This window comes from Cajanus cajan, chromosome 1 (assembly GCF_000230855.2).
Source record: "Cajanus cajan strain Asha chromosome 1, NIPB_CcT2T_4, whole genome shotgun sequence".
Lineage (NCBI taxonomy): Eukaryota > Viridiplantae > Streptophyta > Magnoliopsida > Fabales > Fabaceae > Cajanus > Cajanus cajan.
The window spans coordinates 67,691,217-67,711,848 of NC_138517.1; the positions used below are offsets into that span (position 1 = coordinate 67,691,217).

The window sequence follows — 20,632 nt, forward strand, 5'->3', positions numbered from 1 at the left end:
GTGATGAATACTTTTGTATATAGTTTATTTATATATTTTCCAATTATTTTTAATTCAAAATTGTATTTTTTTTTCTTCTTTGTTTGACAAGCACAGAAGCACAAGAATCAATGGACTAATCTAAACTTTTGTAAAATAAATGAATAATTAGTTATTAAAATATTGAGATGTTATCTATTTTAATTTAATCATATTCAAATTTTGTAACATGTCTTTTTAGTCTCCCTAGGTAACTAACTAGGTTGTGGTTTTATGTCCATTCATACAGCATTTATGGGTTTCAAGATATCTATGATCTCCTGCAAAAAATCACAAGATCACATGCATTATTATTGGATTATCAAATATGGGCTTTTTGACCAAAGTAGGGTTGTATGGAAACTTAATTACGTAAATGGGGCTGTTTCGAAATTATTTACGCCTTTGGGGCTGTTTACAACAGTGTCGCTGTGGGCCACAGCGACACCATTGCCACGTGGCATTTTTTACATTTCAGGATAGCCATGAGAGCCATATTTATAGTGTCGCTACAGCCGAAAGCGCTACAACACAGCTTAAGTAAGTCGCTTTAGCCTACAGCGACGAGTTTATAATAAAATATTTTTTAATTAAAAAGTGATAATAAAAAAATTGATTTATTAATTTTTTTTTTTAAAATAAAAAAACAGTGACGCTGTAGGCCACAGCGTCACTTTTTTTACGAAAATAATTTGTAAAAATAAAAAATGCAAATAAAAAATAAAAATATTAAATAAAAATTAGAAATAGGTAAATATTTATACGTATATATTTTTATGTATTGGTAAATAAAAAAAAATGTGATTAAAAACAATTAAATTATTAATTTATATAAAAAAAAAAAAAAATAAGGTAACGCTGTGGCCTACAGCGTCACTTTTTTTACGAAAATAATTTTTAAAAAAAAATGCAAATAAAAAATAAAAATATATAAAATAAATAAAAATGAGAAATAGGTAAATATTTATACGTATATATTTTTATGTATTGGTAAATAAAAAAATATAATAAAAAACAATTAAATTATTAATTTATATATATTTAAAAAAAAAAAAAAAAAAAAAAAAAAAAAAAAAAAGGTGGCGCTGTGGCCTACAGCGACACCTGGGCGCTGTAGGCCACAGCGACACAGTTGGTGGTTGTGGTATTTATTACAGTGGCCACGTGTCAAATTACCGCTGATTCAGCCAGTAATTACGCGACACGTGGCAACAAACAGTAAAAAAAAAAAAAAAACCTTTCCCTATATATACTCGTTTTTACCTTGATGGTCCCCTCCCCCCTTCCTTTTCGTTTCCACACCTGAGAGAGGTAAGTTTTTAATTTTTTTTTTATTTGTTTATAAATTATTTATTTTCTTTTAATTTTTGTTAATTTGTTTATTTAATTTCAGGGAAATTTTTATTTTGTGAATTTGTGGAAAGTTTGTTGAAGCTTCCATTCCAGGTATTTTAATGTTTATTATTTTCTTTAATTTTGAGTTTATTTAAATTTATTAATTTTTATAGTTATTGTAATTTAGTTAGAATTATTTATATTGGTTTTTTGTTATTATTTGAAAGTCGCTGTAGGGTACGTCAATTTTATAATTAGTATAATTTAGTTAGAGTTATTTATATATTTTTTGTGTAAATATTTTCTGTTTTAGTTAGAAGTATTTAGATATTTTTTGTGTAATAATTTTCTGTTGAATAATGTGTTATTTAAATTGTGTAAAATAAATGTATTTGAATATAAAATAGAATTAAATAATTTCTGTCTAAGTTTTATGTATTTTAAAAATAAAGATATTTAATTTTTAATTAATTTATTTGTATTCTGTTTAATTTATATTTTTGCAGAGATGAATTTAAATTAAAATAAAAATAAATTTAATTAATTAACGTGTTATTTAATATAATAACGTGTTATTTAAGTTTATTTAATAAAAATTTATTTAATTTTAAAATTGAATTTAATTATTTCTGTGTAACTTATATTTTTTAATAGAAAGTGATTTTTAAAATTTGAATTCATTTATTCTAATTTTGTGTAAATTGTATTTATTATGAAAATAATTTTTTTTAAAATATAAATTAATTTATTTTAATAACGGTGTAATTTAAATTTAATTTTAAAAAAATTTAAAATTTAAAATTGAATTTAATTATTTTCTGTGTAACTTATATTTTTTAATAGAAAGTGATTTTAAAAATTTGAATTCATTTATTCTAATTTTGTGTAAATTGTATTTATTATGAAAATAATTTTTTTTAAAATATAAATTAATTTATTTTAATAACGTGTAATTTAAATTTAATTTTAAAAAATTTAAAATTTAAAAAAATTTAATTTAAGTTGTTATATTAGTTTTATTATGTTTTATATAATGGATGAAATAATGTGTTGTTAAATTTTGTTATAGATGGCATCATCTTCTACATCTATGCGTGTGAGTTGTGGACCCGTTGAGGATGATTTATTGTCATTGCAATCCATACATGTTTCACAACATGTTTGGAATAGAGAAGAAGATAGGAGATTATTAGCACGACGTGCTGCTCCGACACGTAACGGAATTGACGGAATTCCACATCAAATAGTTCCGTTAATAGACCAGGCTGGATTTGGATGGATTGCTCGGTTGAGTTATATCAAAATGACTCCTGGATTATTAACTGCTCTGGTGGAACGATGGAGACCAGAAACACACACATTTCATATGCCATTTGAAGAGTGCACAATTACTCTCCAAGATGTTGGTATGATTGTTGGTCTGCCAGTTGACGGTGAAGCACTGTTAAGTCGAGGCAGTGCTAATATATTTGAATTAGGTACTAAAATAATTATACTTTAACTTGTATTTTTTTGTCATAGTAATTGTGTTTTATAATATTAAAAATCAGTAAATAATTTGTTTTATTTTTTGCAGCTCATGATTTGTTAGGTGTTGTTCCACCTCAGTCAGAAATGAAAGGACATCGGGTGAAATTATCTTGGTTGGCAACATATTTTAATGACATTGCAGATGATGTACAGGAGGTACATCAGTTGCTTCCTTATGCTCGAGCCTGGATACTACGCTTTATAGGAGGGCTTCTGTTTTCTGATAGATCTTCCAGTTATGTCTCATTGAGGTGGTTGGCGTTCTTAGGTGACTTTCAGACCATTAAGACGTATGCGTGGGGTGCTGCTGTGCTTGGATATTTGTATCGCAACTTATGCACCTCAACTGATTACAAGATGCCAACTTGTGGGGGATTTACACTTTTATTGCAGTTATGGGCATGGGAACGATTCCCAACCATTCTGTCTTCTCCATTCCCGCCTATTCCTCCAGCCAGTCCCGTTGGTTTAAGGTATGATGAAATTCAAATATTTAGATTGTTAAAATTATTTAATAAATGTTAAAGAAATTAATTGTTTACGTTTTGATTTCAGGTGGTCCAACACAGCCACTAAAATAAGCATGAGCGATGATATTAAATTTTATCGCAAATTCTTTGATCGTTTGTCCAGAAAATCCGTAAGTAACTTTAAGGGTTTTCGGTTTTCATTGTGTAAGTTATTACTAATTTAATATAAACTAATTAAATTTTTTTATTTACAGATTATTTGGCAACCATATCCGCCTTTGGAACAGATGCCCGAGGATTGTACACAGGGGATACGTATTTGGGGTTCTGTAATCCCCTTACTTTCTCTGTGTATTTGTGAATGGCATCAGCCTGATAGGGTGATGAGGCAGTTTGGACTCCAGCAACCAATTCCAAATGCTCCGATCACTCCTGCTCATGTGCATGCGTTGACCCTGCGGGGAAAAGCTGATGATGATTGGACTACAATATTAAGTCCAGCACTTGAGCACTGGGCCAATCGATATGCATACCACTTTCCAGCTACTCCTCCACAGGTTGGACTATTAGGTCCAAATTCTGAATACATGAGGTGGTATCGCAGAAAGGGGAAGTTGTACATTGATCCTGATGAAGTTAAAGACTTGATTGTGGTATGTGCATATTACAACTCATATTTTAATATGATATTTTGTTCAATTATTAAGTTGTAAACTAATTGTATTTTGTTTTCTATATGTAGGGAGACGTAACTGAATGCTTGGCATACTTGACATCTTCTCATGGCAGGGCAGAGTTTTCTATGGAAGCCGTCACAGAGCAGGCTAATCGATTATTATCGATATCTGATGACAATATGGCTAGATTCGTTGAGCCGGCTGAGGAAGCACCCCTTCCGGTTGGTTCATATGAGGCGGGGACTTTCAATGTTCCTCCACAGTCAAGGGAGGCTGCAGGGTTACCTAGACGACGAACCCCAGTTGAGGCGATGGATCAGGTGTACCCTACAGTGCCAGACAGAGCACCAGGGTTATATTATATTCCTTCGCAAGAGCCCACGTATCCTTCGCAATCTCAATATACATATTGGTACACTCCACCTCGGCCACCCGGTTTTGAGACATCAGTTCCGATGACTACAACACATATCTGTGAGTCACTTGGTTTGGACTCATCACCGGAACCAACTATGTCATCAGATATGATGGATCATATTTTTGGACACTCCCCTTTAATGACTCCACAGCCAAGTATGCCACAGGATGCCACTCAATCGAGTCAGGAAGCACCTTTTCATATTCCGTATGATCATGATTATATCAGTCGTGCTTATACATCAGGTCTACTCATTTTATTATTTTGTTATTCTTTTGTTCTTATAATTATTATCAATATTAATAATTTGTTTTAAATATGACGTTGCAGGTGTTGATTTGCGTCCATAATTTTCTGCGGAGGCTAGTCATCAACCATCACCGCCAGAACAAAGACGTGTTAGAAGAAATCCTCAAAGGGCTGCAAGGGAAAGACCACGACGGTGTATTCTAATTCCTGCCACTGATAGAGGGCATCATCATGAGGAAGATGAGGAAGACGATGATGAGTAGATTTTGTATAATTATGAATAGACAGTAGTAATTACATTATGTTATACAATGATCATCATGAATACCCATTAGTAATTACATTATGTTTACAAAATTCTAAACATCTTCAAAACTTATCGACTGATTATTAGACTTAGATGGACAATTGCGCCTGTTGTGACCCTCTTCTTTGCATATGCTACACTTTGGTCGTCGTTGTGAGCTCTCAACCCAATCCATTTCATTTCTAATTCTTGTGGATTTTGGTCTCCCTTTCCCGCGCACCGATCATGGATCTGGGACAAGTATCCAATCCTCATTACTTGGAGGGATTAAGTCTTCATTTTCGATTAGTTCCCACGGACCAGAGTAGGCTTTTAAAACATAATCACAGGTATAAACAGGATCTATAAACTGGTAGTAATCAATGCTAACAACACCACATGCAGCTATAACATGAGAACAAGGATAGTGAAATGCTGTAAACTTTCCGCATTGACAGTATCGTTGCTGTAAATTGACTACCCATTTCTTCCCTCCTGTTTGTGTTACTGGATCAAATGCCTCTTCAACCTCAAATTTTGAAGATTGAATATCGTATCTACAAACTTGATGGGAACAAGCCTCTTCTTGATTTTTTTGCAGAGCCTCAACCAACTTTGAAACGAAGACCTTCCCAGATGAAACATCGGCTAAAGCACGACTACCACGATTACTAAAATATTCAGCGCACCTGGTATAAGTAGACCGAACTAATGCAGTGATAGGCAGATTTCTACAATCCTTTAACACCTTGTTAACACATTCAGACAAATTTGTTGTCATATGACCATATCTTCGACCATCTGCATCATATGCCATGCTCCATTTGTCTTTTGATATCGCTCCTATCCACCTTTCAACATCAGGGCTAGATTCACAAAACTTTTGCAAATTGCGATCAAAAATGTGCTTACACGGTGTATACCCTACATACCAATTAAAAACAATACACAATATAAAAAATTTAAAATTATTAAAAAACATTTTGAAATAAATAAATAAATTGATATAAAAATACGTACCTAACTTCACAAGCTTTTGTTTAAGTTTCACATCCTTGAATCGAGTATTAAAATTACTTGCAATGTGCCTAATGCAGTACTTGTGATATGCATTTGGCGGTCTCCAACCAATTGCCTCATTCTCAATGGCCGATTTAATGCTACGATGTCGATCAGATATTAAACATATCCCTTCTTTGTTTGTAACATGTAACCGCAAATGAGACAAGAACCACGACCACGCAAGTAATGTTTCTCCTTCAACCACAGCAAATGCAAGAGGAAGAACGTTGTTATTACCATCTTGTGTTGTAGCAATTAACAATGTACCTCGATACTTGCCATATAGATGAGTGCCATCAACTTGTATCAACGGTTTACAAAAATTAAAGGCATCACAACACGGCTTGAATGTCCAGAATAATCTGTGAAATTGACGATAACCACGATGACAACGATTACCAACAAAAAACTCATCATGACACAGATCGTAAAATGACCCTGGAGCAATTTCTTTCATGTATTGCAGCCATCGAGGTAAATAAGCATACGATTCTTCCCAATCTCCAAAAACGTTAACAATTGCCTTTTGTTTCGCCATCCAAGCCTTTCTATACGATATTTTGAACCCAGTTTGAGATGTTATTCTCTATTGGATAAGGCTAATCTTGATTGATGGATCTTGGTTAACCATTCCTACATATTACATATTAGTAAACACTAAGATAAATTATTATTGATATAAACTATAAAATTTGCAAAACTTACCTTGTATAAATGTTGCAATTAACTCAGAATCTAACTTAGCATGATCTTGCGACAAAGACATGTTCAAACACGTATGACGTCCACCCCACTGAGTCACTTTCCACTTATCAGATCTCTTTGACTCAATGGCTCTCATGTACCATCCACATCCATCATGTGCATTTGGACATTTAACAACCCACTTAGTCTTTTTCGACTCAACCACATAAAAACTTTGATGCATTCTCATTGCATTTTGCTTGACTGCATTTTTAACTGCATCTTTATTCTCAAACTCCAACCCGACATATAAATCTTGCCCAATTGACCAAGTACTACCGACATCCATCCCTGGGATATCTTCTTCATCAGGATGATTCCAATTGATGTTAGTGTAGTGGGGTAAATTACCCCAAAATTGACTTCCACCTATTTTCAAAATAATGAATTTAGTAATTTCAATAAAATCAATTTCAACAAATTATTTTAAACAAATAACAAATTATTGACATATTTAATTTTCAAATGTTACCTTCAGTAGATGGATACATTGAAATTGGTTGAACCATTGGACTATTAACAACAACATTTGGTTGCACCTCATCATCAGATGGTTCACAATTATCAATTTCATCTTCATTGGATTCATCAATGCTTTCATATGATGATGAAACATGATAGTCTTCATCATCTTCGTCATCTTCATCTTCATCTCTTGTGATCAAAGGTGATCGTTCAATTGACAAATTTTCTAATGAAAAAGTAGAAGATTCTTGCATACCTATTTCAGCATATAATTCCATTATTGCCATCACATTCTGGCTCTGAAATGCTTCTATCATGCATTGTACATCATCATCGTCACTCAATTCCAATGAAGAATATATGTTGTTCTCACCTTGTGAAACTAAAAATCTGTAACTTACGGATAATATCACTTGATTTGAGTTAAGATTAAACTTGTTGTGAATTCTTCTTTTTAATATATCCAAAGTGATACCTCGTTTGATATACATTCCTTTTCTTGGTCCATCAAATGTTACACCTTCAGCACCTTCATACATCTTTCCAGTGTAAATATAAGCAATCATTTGATCCATAATATCTACAACCAAAAAAATTAATTAGTGCAAATACGTACTATTTATATCTTAAAAAAATAAATACTCACCGAATTACAAGCAAACGTAACTGGTTCAGAGAATTCACTCACACCAAAACGTAACTGATAAATATATAATTTGAACTGTGAAAAAGACGTAGCTGGGAAGTGGTATATATAATGATAGTGGCGCTGTGGGCCATAGCGACACAGTGTCGCTGTAGGCCACAGCGCCTCTTTTAAATAATTTAAATAAAAAAATATATTCTGAAAATTAAAGAAATTACAGAAAAATAAACTTTATATTTATAAATTCATATTTAAATGGTTATATAAAATAAATAAATTTTCAAACAGAAAAACTAAATAATTTACAAAAAAATAAATAAATAAATACAGGCGCTGTGGCCTACAGCGACTTTAATGGCGTTGTAGGCTACAGCGCCTCTTTTAAATAATTTAAATTAAAAAAATATATTCTCAAAATAAAACAAATTACAGAAAAATAAAATTTATAATTATTTATAAATTCATATTTAAATGGTTATGATAAATAGAATTTTGCACACAAAAACTAAATAATTTACAAAAAAAAAATAAAATAAAAAAAAGTTAAATTTGAGGCGCTGTGGCCTACAGCGACTTGGTGGCGCTGTAGGCCACGGCGCCACTTGCATAAAATACTTAAAAATTATTTTTTAAATTACGTTTATTAATAACTATTTTTTATTTTTATAAATAAATTATAAGTAAACTAAGTTGATCTTTTTAAGGTTACATTTAAATTATTTAAGTTTTTTTTTTTTTTCTTAGGTGGTGTCGCTGTGGGCTACACCATCTTTTTTGGTCCAGAAGTTGTGGTGGATCAGCCCATAGCGACACTTGTTTGGCTCATTCCAGCGCTAAAAAAAAAAACCACGTGGCAGGGGTGTCGCTGTGGGCCACAGCGACACTGTTGAAAATAACCCCAAAGGCGTAAATACTTTTGAAACAGCCCCAATTGCGTAAATAAGTTGGTCAACCACCCCACTTTGGTCAAAAACCCTCAAATATGAGCATTAATGGAGAGATTAAGAAATATTAAAAGACTCTTTTGCTCTTTCCACCAAGAGCTTTCGTCAAATTATGGGTGTGATAGAGACTCCAATCAGTCGTAGCATCATGTCGGGAGAATACACTTACCCCTAATCTCAAGCATTGGGTATGTAGAGATTAAGTCCAATCTCTAGAACAAATGCTGTGGGATACAAAAAAATAAAAAAATTGAATAATATAAATTATAAAAAAAATTAATTAAATTAGATACAAACCGATGAAATTGAATACTAATAACTTAAAATAAAATTGTTTTAATTTGTTATAAATAATTTATATTTCATTAACGTTTATTTAAGATGTTGATATAAGTATTTACACTTATTTTCAATGTATTAGAAGAAAACTTTCCGACTATTAATTTCTCTAATGTATGTATTTTTTTGCTTAACATAATTGTGAAATATTTTCTAATAAATTTAACATTTTGTATTTCATACTAGTTTAATTATTTCATAGACTAATGAATTTCTGGAAAAAAAAATGTCAAATTCGACCCTAAAATTATAATAAAAAATCATTTTAATTTTTAGGGAGTGTTTGTAGGGAAGAATTTTTTTATATTCAAAATGATGATTCCTGCAAATCTCAAATTTCACCAATCATAATTTCTAGAAATAAGTAAAATATGTTTGGTTACACATAAAGATTTATGAGAATATTCATATATGATTCTTAGGAGTTAAAGATTTTTATATTTGATCACAATAGTATATTTTTGGATATATAAATATTTTATAAAAATATCCTTTATTAAAATATTTTATTAGATACATTTATTAACTCAAATCCTATTACAAGTATGACATTAAATTATTTTAAAAAGTTGAAAACTTATAGTTAAAATTATGCACATACAAAATTCAACAAAAGAAATAAACAAATAAAAATGTTATATTAAAAATAAGAAGGACAAAAATATATTGTCATTTCATTTAAGTAATATTATTAAAATTGACAAGGTTAAGAAATAATGAGATACAAGAAAGAGAAATAAATAAAGATATGAGAGGAAGAGAGACTAGAAGAGAGGAAGAGAGGGGGAGTGAGAGTGAGAGAGACAAAGAGAGGGGAGGAAAAGATATGGAAGGGGAGGGAGGGAGAGAGAGAGAGAGGGAGAGAGGGAGAAGGAGAAATGAAAGGAGAGGAAGAGAGACTAGAAGAGAGGGGGAGTGAGAGGGAGAAAGAGAAATGAAAGGGGAGGGAGAGAGACTGGAAGAGAGGGGGAGTGAGAGAGAGAAAGGGAGAAAGAGATATGGTAAAGGGGAGAGAGAGAGAGGGAGAAAGAGAAATGGAAGGGGAGCGAGAGAGAGAGGGATAGAAGAAGAGAGGGGGAGTGAGAGTGAGAGTGAGAGACATATCAGAAGAAAAGCAGTGGGATATTTGCTAAAAGAGAGAAAGGATAACAAAGTTGTGCCTCTTTCTATGATTACGTGAACAGTACACAAAAATATATATACAAAATGAAGAAAAAGAATACAAAACGAAGAAAGAGAAAAATCACGTGAACGGTTACAACAAACTATATATAAAATAACCAATTATTGTTGAGACCCCCCCTCAAGCTGGGAATATATGTTTAGCATGCCCAGCTTGGAAAACAAAGCATGAAACTTGGAAGGTAATAAGGCCTTAGTGAAGATGTCAGCAAGCTGATGAGAAGATGATATCGGAAGGAGTTTGATTAAACCAGATTGCACTTTCTCGCGAACAAGGTGGCAATCGATGTCTATATGCTTGGTACGCTCATGGAAGACTTGATTTGCAGCTATTTGGACAGCTGATTGATTATCACAATAAAGAAGAGTCGGACGCTGAAGAGAAACATGAAGATCAGCAAGAAGATAAGCAAGCCATTGAAGTTCACAAGTGGTGGCAGCAAGTGCGCGATACTCAGCCTCAGACGAACTTCAAGAGACAGTGCGATGCTTCTTTGAACGCCATGAAATGAGTGAATCACCAATATAAACAGAGAACCCAGTGATTGAACGTCGAGAGTCAAGGCAACCAGCCCAATCTGAATCACTGAACGCCTTAAGTTGAAGGGAGCTGGTTGCAGATAAGAAAATTCCCGAGCCAGGAGCTTGTTTCAAATATCGCAAAATACGAAAGGTAGCTTGTGAATGAGCCGTGGTAGGAGCAGAAATAAATTAGCTCAGATGATGAACTGCATGAGTGATGTCAGGGCGTGTTGTTGTGAGATAGATGAGGCGACCAATCAATCTACGATAAGCAGAAGGATCTCATAAGGGGGTACCAGTGGTGGCAAACAAACGAGTGGAATAATCCATGGGTGTAGCAACAGGACAAGAAGCAAGCATGCCACAATCAGAAAGTATATCCAGTGTGTATTTGCGGTGAGAAAGATGAATACACTACAAGAAAAATCAAGATTATCTACGGAAAAATCCGTAGATAAACATAAAAATCCGTAGATAAATGTCAATTATCTACGGATTATCTACGGAAAAAAATCCGTAGATAAAATGGTCGTAGATAACGTTATCTACGGAATTTTCCGTAGATAATGTTATCTACGGATTTTTTCGTAGATAATGTTATCTATGGAATTTTCCGTAGATAACTCGTTTCAGGAAATTTTTATTTAATTTTAATAAATTTATTAAAGTAATAACCCTCATATTTGGCCTCTCAAAGATGCTATTTTATTACACTTCACTTTTCAACATGTTTTGTCCTTATTGCACATTTTCTGGGAAACTTCCCAGAAGGTCACCCATCCCTATACTACTCCAGGTCAAGCACGCTTAACTGTGGAGTTCTTATGAGATAGGCTACAGAAGAGCTAATGCATGTTATCAGTATAAGTAGTGCAAATTAATTCATTTAAGTACAATCTCATACTTATACTATTTTTGGATCCCTCTCATTTTGGTATGTTCAGACCGCTATAAAAATATAAAAATATATATAATAATTATATTACCAATAATAATAATTATTATATTATATTTAATTAATATTTATTTATAAATATACTTACTTGTATAATTAACAATTTACTTATTTCTATTTAAAAATAATATTATGATACAATTTAAATTAATTATTATAAATTTAAAAGTTTAAATAATAAATTATATATTTTAAAATTATAATCTTAAATTTTCAATCATTAATAAAATACTAATTTAAAATCTTATCTAATTATATCCTAATATTTTCATATCAAATTTAAAACTATATATTAGTATGTTATTTTTTTTATCATCAATTAATTTAAAATATTATAATGAATTAAATAAAATTTTAAAATATATTTTAATCGTAAATAATTTTAAAATGTATTTTAATCAAAAATATATTTTTTGGTCAATACGATAACTAAAAGTATTATGATAAATAATTAAATTAAAAAAATTAAATCTTATAATGATTATTTTTTTAATGATGCTAAATTAAATATTCTAATTATTTTACAATAAATTAAAATGAAAAGATAATAAAATATGTTAATCGATGTTTCAAATATGTAACCTAAGAAATTTATTTACGGGTGAAGTTATCTACGAAAATTTCCGTAGATAACTTATCTACGGAATAATCCGTAGATAAGTTACCTACGGATATTTCCGTAGATAACTTATCTACAGAAAAATCCATAGATAAATTATCTATGGAAATTTCCATAGATAACTTATCTACAGAAATTTCTGTAGATAACTTATCTAATAACAATTTTAAAAATATTTATTTTAAAATATTATAATGAATTAACTAAATTTTAAAATATATTTTAATCAAAAATATATTTTTTGGTCGATACAGTGACTAAAAGTATTATAATAAATAATTAAATTTTAAAAAAATTAAATCTTATAATGATTATTTTTTTAATGATGCTAAATTAAATATTTTAATTATTTTACAATAAATTAAAATGAAACGATAATAAAATATGTTAATTGATATTTCAAATAAAATGTTTTACCTACGAAATTTATCTATGGGTGAAGTTATCCACGGAAATTTTCGTAGATAAGTTATCTATGGAAATTTCCATAGATAACTTATCTACAGAAATTTCCGTAGATAACTTATCTACGGAAAAATCCGTAGATAAGTTACCTACGGAAAAATCTGTAGATAAGTTACCTATGGAAAAATCCGTAGATAAGTTACCTACGGATTTTTCCATAGATAACTCATCTAATAACAATTTTAAAAATATTTATTTTAAAATATTATAATGAATTAACTAAATTTTAAAATATATTTTAACCAAAAATATATTTTTTGGTCGATACGGTGACTAAAAGTATTATAATAAATAATTAAATTTTAAAAAAATTAAATCTTATAATGATTATTTTTTTAATGATGCTAAATTAAATATTTTAATTATTTTACAATAAATTAAAATGAAACAATAATAAAATATGTTAATTGATATTTCAAATAAAATGTTTTACCTACGAAATTTATCTATGAGTGAAGTTATCTACGGAAATTTTCGTAGATAACTTATCTACGGATTTTATCCGTAGATAACTTATCTACGAAAATTTCCGTAGATAACTTATCTACGAAAAAATCCGTAGATAAGTTACCTACGGAAAAATCCGTAGATAAGTTACCTACGGAAAAATCCGTAGATAAGTTACCTACGAATTTTTTCATAGATTACTTATCTAATAACAATTTTAAAAATATTTATTTTAGAATATTATAATGAATTAACTAAATTTTAAAATATATTTTAACCAAAAATATATTTTTTGGTCGATACAGTGACTAAAAGTATTATAATAAATAATTAAATTTTAAAAAAATTAAATCTTATAATGATTATTTTTTTAATGATGCTAAATTAAATATTTTAATTATTTTACAGTAAATTAAAATGAAATGATAATAAAATATGTTAATTGATATTTCAAATAAAATTTTTTACCTACGAAATTTATCTATGGATGAAGTTATCTACGGAAATTTTCGTAGATAAGTTATCTACGGAAATTTCCGTAGATAACTTATCTAATAACAATTTTAAAAATATTTATTTTAAAATATTATAATGAATTAACTAAATTTTAAAATATATTTTAATCAAAAATATATTTTTTGGTCGATACGGTGACTAAAAGTATTATAATAAATAATTAAATTTTAAAAAAATTAAATCTTATAATGATTATTTTTTTAATGATGCTAAATTAAATATTTTAATTATTTTACAATAAATAAAATGAAACGATAATAAAAAATGTTAATTGATATTTCAAATAAAATGTTTTACCTACGAAATTTATCTATGAATGAAGTTATCTACGGAAATTTTCGTAGATAAATTATCTACGGAAAAATCCGTAGATAAGTTACCTACGGAAATTTTCGTAGATAAGTTATCTACGGAAATTTCCGTAGATAACTAAATATTATCTACGGAAATAATTCCGTAGGTAATATTCCGTAGATAACTAAAAATTATCTACGGAAATAATTCCGTAGGTAATATTCCGTAGATAACTAAAAATTATCTACGGAAAAAATTCTGTAAATAATATTCCGTAGATAACTAAATATTATCTACGGAAAAAATTCCGTAGATAATATTCTGTAGATAATAATCATTTTTCTTGTAGTGATACCGGATTTAGTGCGAGCAACCGCAAGGCCAAGAAAATATTTAAGATCTCCAAGGTCCTTTATTTTGAAAGTGACATCAAGAAGCTAAGTGATATGTTGAATTTCTGAAATGTTGTTACCAGTGAGAACAACACCGTCTACATACACAAGAAAAGTCGTGGTGGAAGAACCGGAAAACTTAAGAAATAACGAATGATCAGATTGAGATTGATGGTAACCATGCCGAAGAAGGAAAGAAGAAAGTCGAGCAAACCATTGTCGACTAGCTTGTTTTAACCCGTAAATCAAACCTTGAAGCTTGCAAACCTGGTTGGGAAAGGTGGGACGAAGGCCAGGAGGTAAATGCATATAAACCTTTTCATGTAATTCACCGTGGAGGAACGCATTGTTGACATCCAACTGCTTAAGGTGCCAGTTAAAAATGGCAGCAAGGCTAAGAAAAGCCTGACAGTGGTGAGTTTAGCAACTGGAGAAAATGTATCAAGATAATCTAATCCTTCCATCTGAGTATATCCCTTGGAAACAAGGCGGGCTTTATAACGGTATATACTTCCATCAACATTATATTTGATCTTATAAATCCAACGATAACCAATAGCATGCTTGTTTGGTGGTAGAGTTACGAGAGTCCAAGTATGATTTGTTTGGAGAGCATCTAATTCAGCTTTCATGGCCTTAAGCCAGCAATCACTTTTAACAGCTTCAGCGTAAGAGGTGGGCTCAGTAATAGTGGAAATGGAAGCAATGAAATTCTGGAAAGAGGGAGAAAGGCGAGTATAACAAAGATAATTTTCAATAGGATATCGAATACCTGGATTCGGATTGGTTGTGGTTGATGTGAGGGAGCTGTGAAAATCCTTTAAATATGAAGGTGGTTGACGTTGGCGAGAAGAACGACGTAAGGTAGTGGAGTTATTTGGTGCAGGTTGACGATGTTGACTAGGATTAGAAGAATGTTGTGTAGGATCAAGAAGGGTATGATCAGTCGTGAACGGTAAAGGAGAAACGTTAGTAGTGTGAGGATCGTTGTTATGTTGGTGTATATGTGGAAAATGGTCTTCATAAAAATGGACATTGCGGGAAACAACAGTGTTACGAGTATGAAGATTATAAACAAGGTAGCCTTTAGTGTGAGGTGGCAGACCTATGAAAATACAAGGATGAGCACGTGGGTCTAGCTTCTTGCGATGGGAGGTAGGAGTGGTAATGTAACAGAGACACCCAAAAACTTTAAGCACAGATATATCACATGGTTGACCAAACAATTTATTAAAAGGAGAAGTATTTTGAAGAAATGGTGTAGGAATGCAATTAATGAGATAAGTAGCATGCAAAAGTGCAAAGTTCCAAAAAGTATGAGGCAATCCGGAATGAAAAAGAAGGGCGCAAGTGACATTTAATAAGTGTTGATGTTTATGTTCCACGATTCCATTTTGTTGTGGGGTTTTAGTGCATGAAGTTTGGTGGATGATTCCTTTAGAATTGAAAAAATCATGCATAGAGAATTCAATGCCATTGTCTGTGCGAATGGTTTTGATGTGAGTATTAAATTGATTTTCAATAAGATTAATAAAATTGATGATGTGCATCCGAGTTTCATTTTTAAAACGCATCAAAAATGTCCATGTGTAACATGTGTGATCATCCACTATGGTTAGAAAATAACGATGACCATACATAGAAGGAGTGGAGTAAGGACCCCAAATATCCATGTGCAAAAGATCAAAAGAATGTAAAGCATGAGAATTGCTAAGAGGAAAAACAAGTTTTCTTTGTTTAGCATAATGGCATGTACTACATGTAAAATTCTTATTGATGGTCAAACAAGGATAAGTCTCTCGCATAGTATGTAAATGTGTATCAGACAAATGACCCAGGCGAAAATGCCACAAGTTGATGGGTATCACATTACATTTGGAGAGTTGGCGTTCTTGTTGAGCAACATAAGAAAAAAAATTTGTAAGAGGAGGGAGGGGATCCATCAAAAGAACATGAGAGCGAACATTAGCATATTGATCATTAAGACCACGAAGAAATTGCATAGCCTGATCTTCAAGTTTTCGATGAGCAATGATGGATGAGACCTTACAAGTGCATTTGATAGTGCAAGTGCATACAGGATCAAGCCGAAAATTCTCCAATTCATCCCAAATAATGCAAAGTTTGGTAAAGAAATCCGTGACAGAGAGATCACCTTGTTTAATAGAGGATGCCTCGAGTTGTAGATCGGAAATACGAAAATCTCCCTGAGAATATCTAGATTTGAGGTCACGCCAAATTACCTCCGCCTGATCCATCCAAAGGATGCTCTTTCGTATGGAAGAAGAAACAAAATGAACAAGCCAAGAAACGACCATGTTATTACATCTTTTCCAAGCTCCATAGCTACGATCAGACGGTAAGGGTTGGGGAACACTTCCATCAATGAACTCTAATTTATTTTTGGCACTCAAAGTAGTAAGCATGGACCTGCTCCATGAATGATAATTTGTTGAATCAAGTGAAGGAGAAACGAGAGCCATAGCAGGATTTTCATTGGGATGTAGATACAAAAAAGTATGAACATTAAGAGATGGATCAGCCTCTCCGCTCATGGTTGCAGAGAAAAAAAAATAGGGATCTTACGCTCTGATACCATATCAGAAGAAAAGCAGCGAGAATTTGCTAAAAGAGAGAAAGGATAACAAAGTTGTGCCTCTTTCTATGATTACGTGAACAATACACGAAAATATATATACAGAATGAAGAAAGAGAATACAAAACGAAAAAAGAGAAAAAATCACGTGAATGGTTACAACAAACTATATATAAAATAACTAATTATTGTTGAGAAGACATAGAGAGACAGAGAGAGAGAGGGAGAGGGGGAGTGAGAGTAAGGGAGAAAGAAAGGAAGAAAGAGAAATAGGAGAGAGAGAGAAATGAAACTTTCTATTTTTAAAGAGAAATATTGTAATCATTTTATATATAAAAAAAATTCCTTAACACAAAAAGGTTGAATTTTTAAATGTTTTTATAGAAAAATAATATAAAAATAATTTTAAAAAATTATATTTCTAAGAAAATTTTTTAAAATAACTACCAAACATATAAAACCAGGATTCCCAATTTAAAATTGAAGAAAAAAAATGTCATGTTAAAGTTATGAATAGAAATTTTAATTTTTTAAATTAGTAACATTTTTCATTTTTTTTTTTGGTTACGATTGTCAATTTATTTCTTAACTTTGATAGCTATCAATTTGGAACTTCATTTTAATGTTAGTTATTTTAGTTACTAATGTCAAGAAACAAATTAATTAATAATTTTTATACACCGACTACGTAGAAGGAATATATATATATATATATATAGGAGGGTTCAAACGACACCGGTGTAACTTCTACTAAGTGTTACACCGCTCAATAACTTTATATTAAATGTGAATTTTGAAAATTCAACCGTTAGATTGAAAGTTCATATGTTTTAGATCATATATATCAAATTTTATATTAATTTAAGATGATTTGATACTTCATTCTCATAAAACAAAATTGACATAATATATGCATTTCAAAATATACTAAAATATGAACACTTTGATTACCTTCAAGTTGTTGTTCAATTTTAACAAAATTTGACATATATGATCTAAGAGATATAAATTTTCAATCTAACGGTTGGATTTTCAAAATTCACATTTAATATAAAGTTATTAAGCGGTGTAACACTTAGTGTAACTTTTACACTAAGTGTAACTTTTACTAAATGTTACACCGCTTAATAACTTTATATTAAATATAAATTTTGAAAATCTAACCGTTAGATTGAAAGTTCATATCTCTTAGATCATATATATATATATATATATATATATATATATATATATATATATTAATTATGAACGACTGAAAATTATAATAAGTATGAGTTTTAATAAATTTTGATAGAAATTATTAAGCTTGCTGTCAAAAAATGAAAAATAAAAAATTCGCTATATATGATTTTTTTGTTTTTATTATATGAAGGTGTAGAAATTTACAAATACACAAGCTTTTTTTTTATTCTTCACCATGGCTTACATTAAATTGATTTAATTCTTAAGATCAAATATATTGATAGTGCTAATTTCAATAATCGTATTGATAGTGCTAATTTCAATAATCGTATTAATCGACGATTGTCAAAAGTTAGAAACTAAATATACCCTTTATATAATTACTTGGAATCAAATTGATTAATAATATCATTTTCATGTTAAAATGTTTTATTCCTCGTAATGGGTCTACTTGTTTTCATTTTAATATTTTAAGGTTTTCATTAAAAATATATTAAAAATTTTAAGATAATGAGCTATTAAAAATTTTAAAATAATATCTTTAAATCATTCTTCCTATATCTTAAAAAATAAGTTTTATAAATTGATAATTTAATCTTTATTCTCATACATCTTTATCACAATCACACACACCGATACAAGTAATTATTTTAGTTGATTTGTAAAATAGTCACAATGTATTAATTTTATTTAATTACTTATTATTAAATTGTCTGAAAAGAAGTGAAAATATTACTTTATATCAAAATTTATATATTAATATCAATAAAATGGTTGATTGACCAATTTGGGGTAGTTTTTAAAACTAATTACATAAATGGAGCTGTTTTGAAACTATTTACGCCTTTGGGGCTGTTTACTACAGTGTCGCTATGGGTCATAGCGACACTAGTGTCACGTGTTTTTTTTTTCTTGTAACTACAAACGGCTTAAAATTAGCTACTAGAAGTCGCTACCGACTGCGGCGATTTTACTAATGTGGCTATGGGCTCTTTCCCCATTTTAAATAGCTGAATTATATAATATACTGTAAATTATACGTATAAAATATAAATTTTTTTTACAAAAAACAAGTTTTTTAAAAATAAATTTTTCTTTTATATAATATATATTTAGTTAAATAAATGTATTATTTACAGACGCTATGGCCCATCGCGACTTTGTGTCACTATGGGCCATAGCGACCTGGTTTATTATTATTTTTTTCACATTTTTATTTATAAATTTTATTAAAAATATTTATTTGTATACTTGTTTTTTTTTATATATTTTAATTAACTGAAGGAAAAAAAAAATATAAGAAAACGCAATAAAAAAAGTATAAAATAAAAATATTTTAAAAAAAATTGATAAAATTAAAAAAAAAAAAATACAGGCGTTATGGCCCACAACGACTTTGTGTCGCTATGAGCCATAGCGACCTGGTTTATTATTTTTTTTCCACATTTTTAATTATAAATTTTATTAAAAATATTTATTTGTATACTTGTTTTTTTTATTTTACTTAATTGAAGGAAAAAAAAAATATAAGAAAACGCAATAAAAAAAAGTATAAAATAAAAATATTTTTAAAAATTGATAAATTAAATATGGAAAATTAAAAATTAAAAAAATACATCTGAAAAAGAAATTATAAAAGGAAAAATAACTGAAGGAAAAAAAATGTAAAAAAAAGGTAGAAGAAAAAAAATAAATTTTTTAAAAAAATGAAAAAATAAATCTGGAGAAAAAATAATTAAAAAACACAAGATTTTTTACAAATAACCCAAAATAAGTAAAGGGGAAAATGTAGAAAAATACAAAAAAATTGTGACACCCTCTACCCCGCATATCATAAATCAATAAATTTAAATAATATAACTTTAATAATCAAACATGTTTAAAGAGTATCACATTTTTAACAAACATAATCAGCGGAAATTACAAAGAAATAAATCTCAAAGTTTTCAAAGTAATTTAAAATAACATTAACAACCTAATCTAATCTTATCTATACCCCGATGTCACATGTCCTATCAGAGCATAGCCCATAAAGAAGCCTAAGCTTCACCACCAACATCCTCAGCCTCATGCTGATAATCACCTGTATAACGGTTAAAGAAAAACAACACAAAGAAAAAGGGAGTGAGAAAACATCTCACTCGGCTCACAGTGTAGGAATATATATACTAGATAGCCAAACACAAACAAAACATATATAACATAGATTAACAATATCACATCTTACTCATTCAAGGCATATCCATTTGTCATATAATATCAAAAGACACATGTATGGA

General features: G+C 30.0%; 2 protein-coding genes across 2 annotated transcripts; one reads left to right on the forward strand and one right to left on the reverse strand.

The window, feature by feature from the left end:
* Positions 1–352: 352 nt before the first annotated feature.
* Positions 353–5,054, forward strand: LOC145950607 (serine/threonine-protein phosphatase 7 long form homolog). Its single transcript, XM_083061827.1, has 6 exons — positions 353–2,831; positions 2,930–3,356; positions 3,439–3,523; positions 3,608–4,006; positions 4,096–4,693; positions 4,779–5,054. Exons 1-6 carry the CDS (start codon positions 2,423–2,425, stop codon positions 4,796–4,798), a joined length of 1,938 nt encoding a protein of 645 aa, XP_082917953.1. The 5' UTR covers positions 353–2,422; the 3' UTR covers positions 4,799–5,054.
* A 173-nt stretch (positions 5,055–5,227) lies between these two features.
* On the reverse strand, positions 5,228–6,583 carry LOC145955414 (uncharacterized). The gene is made up of 2 exons (XM_083070055.1): positions 6,004–6,583; positions 5,228–5,907 (listed from the first exon to the last, which is right to left on the reverse strand). Exons 1-2 carry the CDS (start codon positions 6,581–6,583, stop codon positions 5,228–5,230), a joined length of 1,260 nt encoding a protein of 419 aa, XP_082926181.1.
* Positions 6,584–20,632: the final 14,049 nt, after the last annotated feature.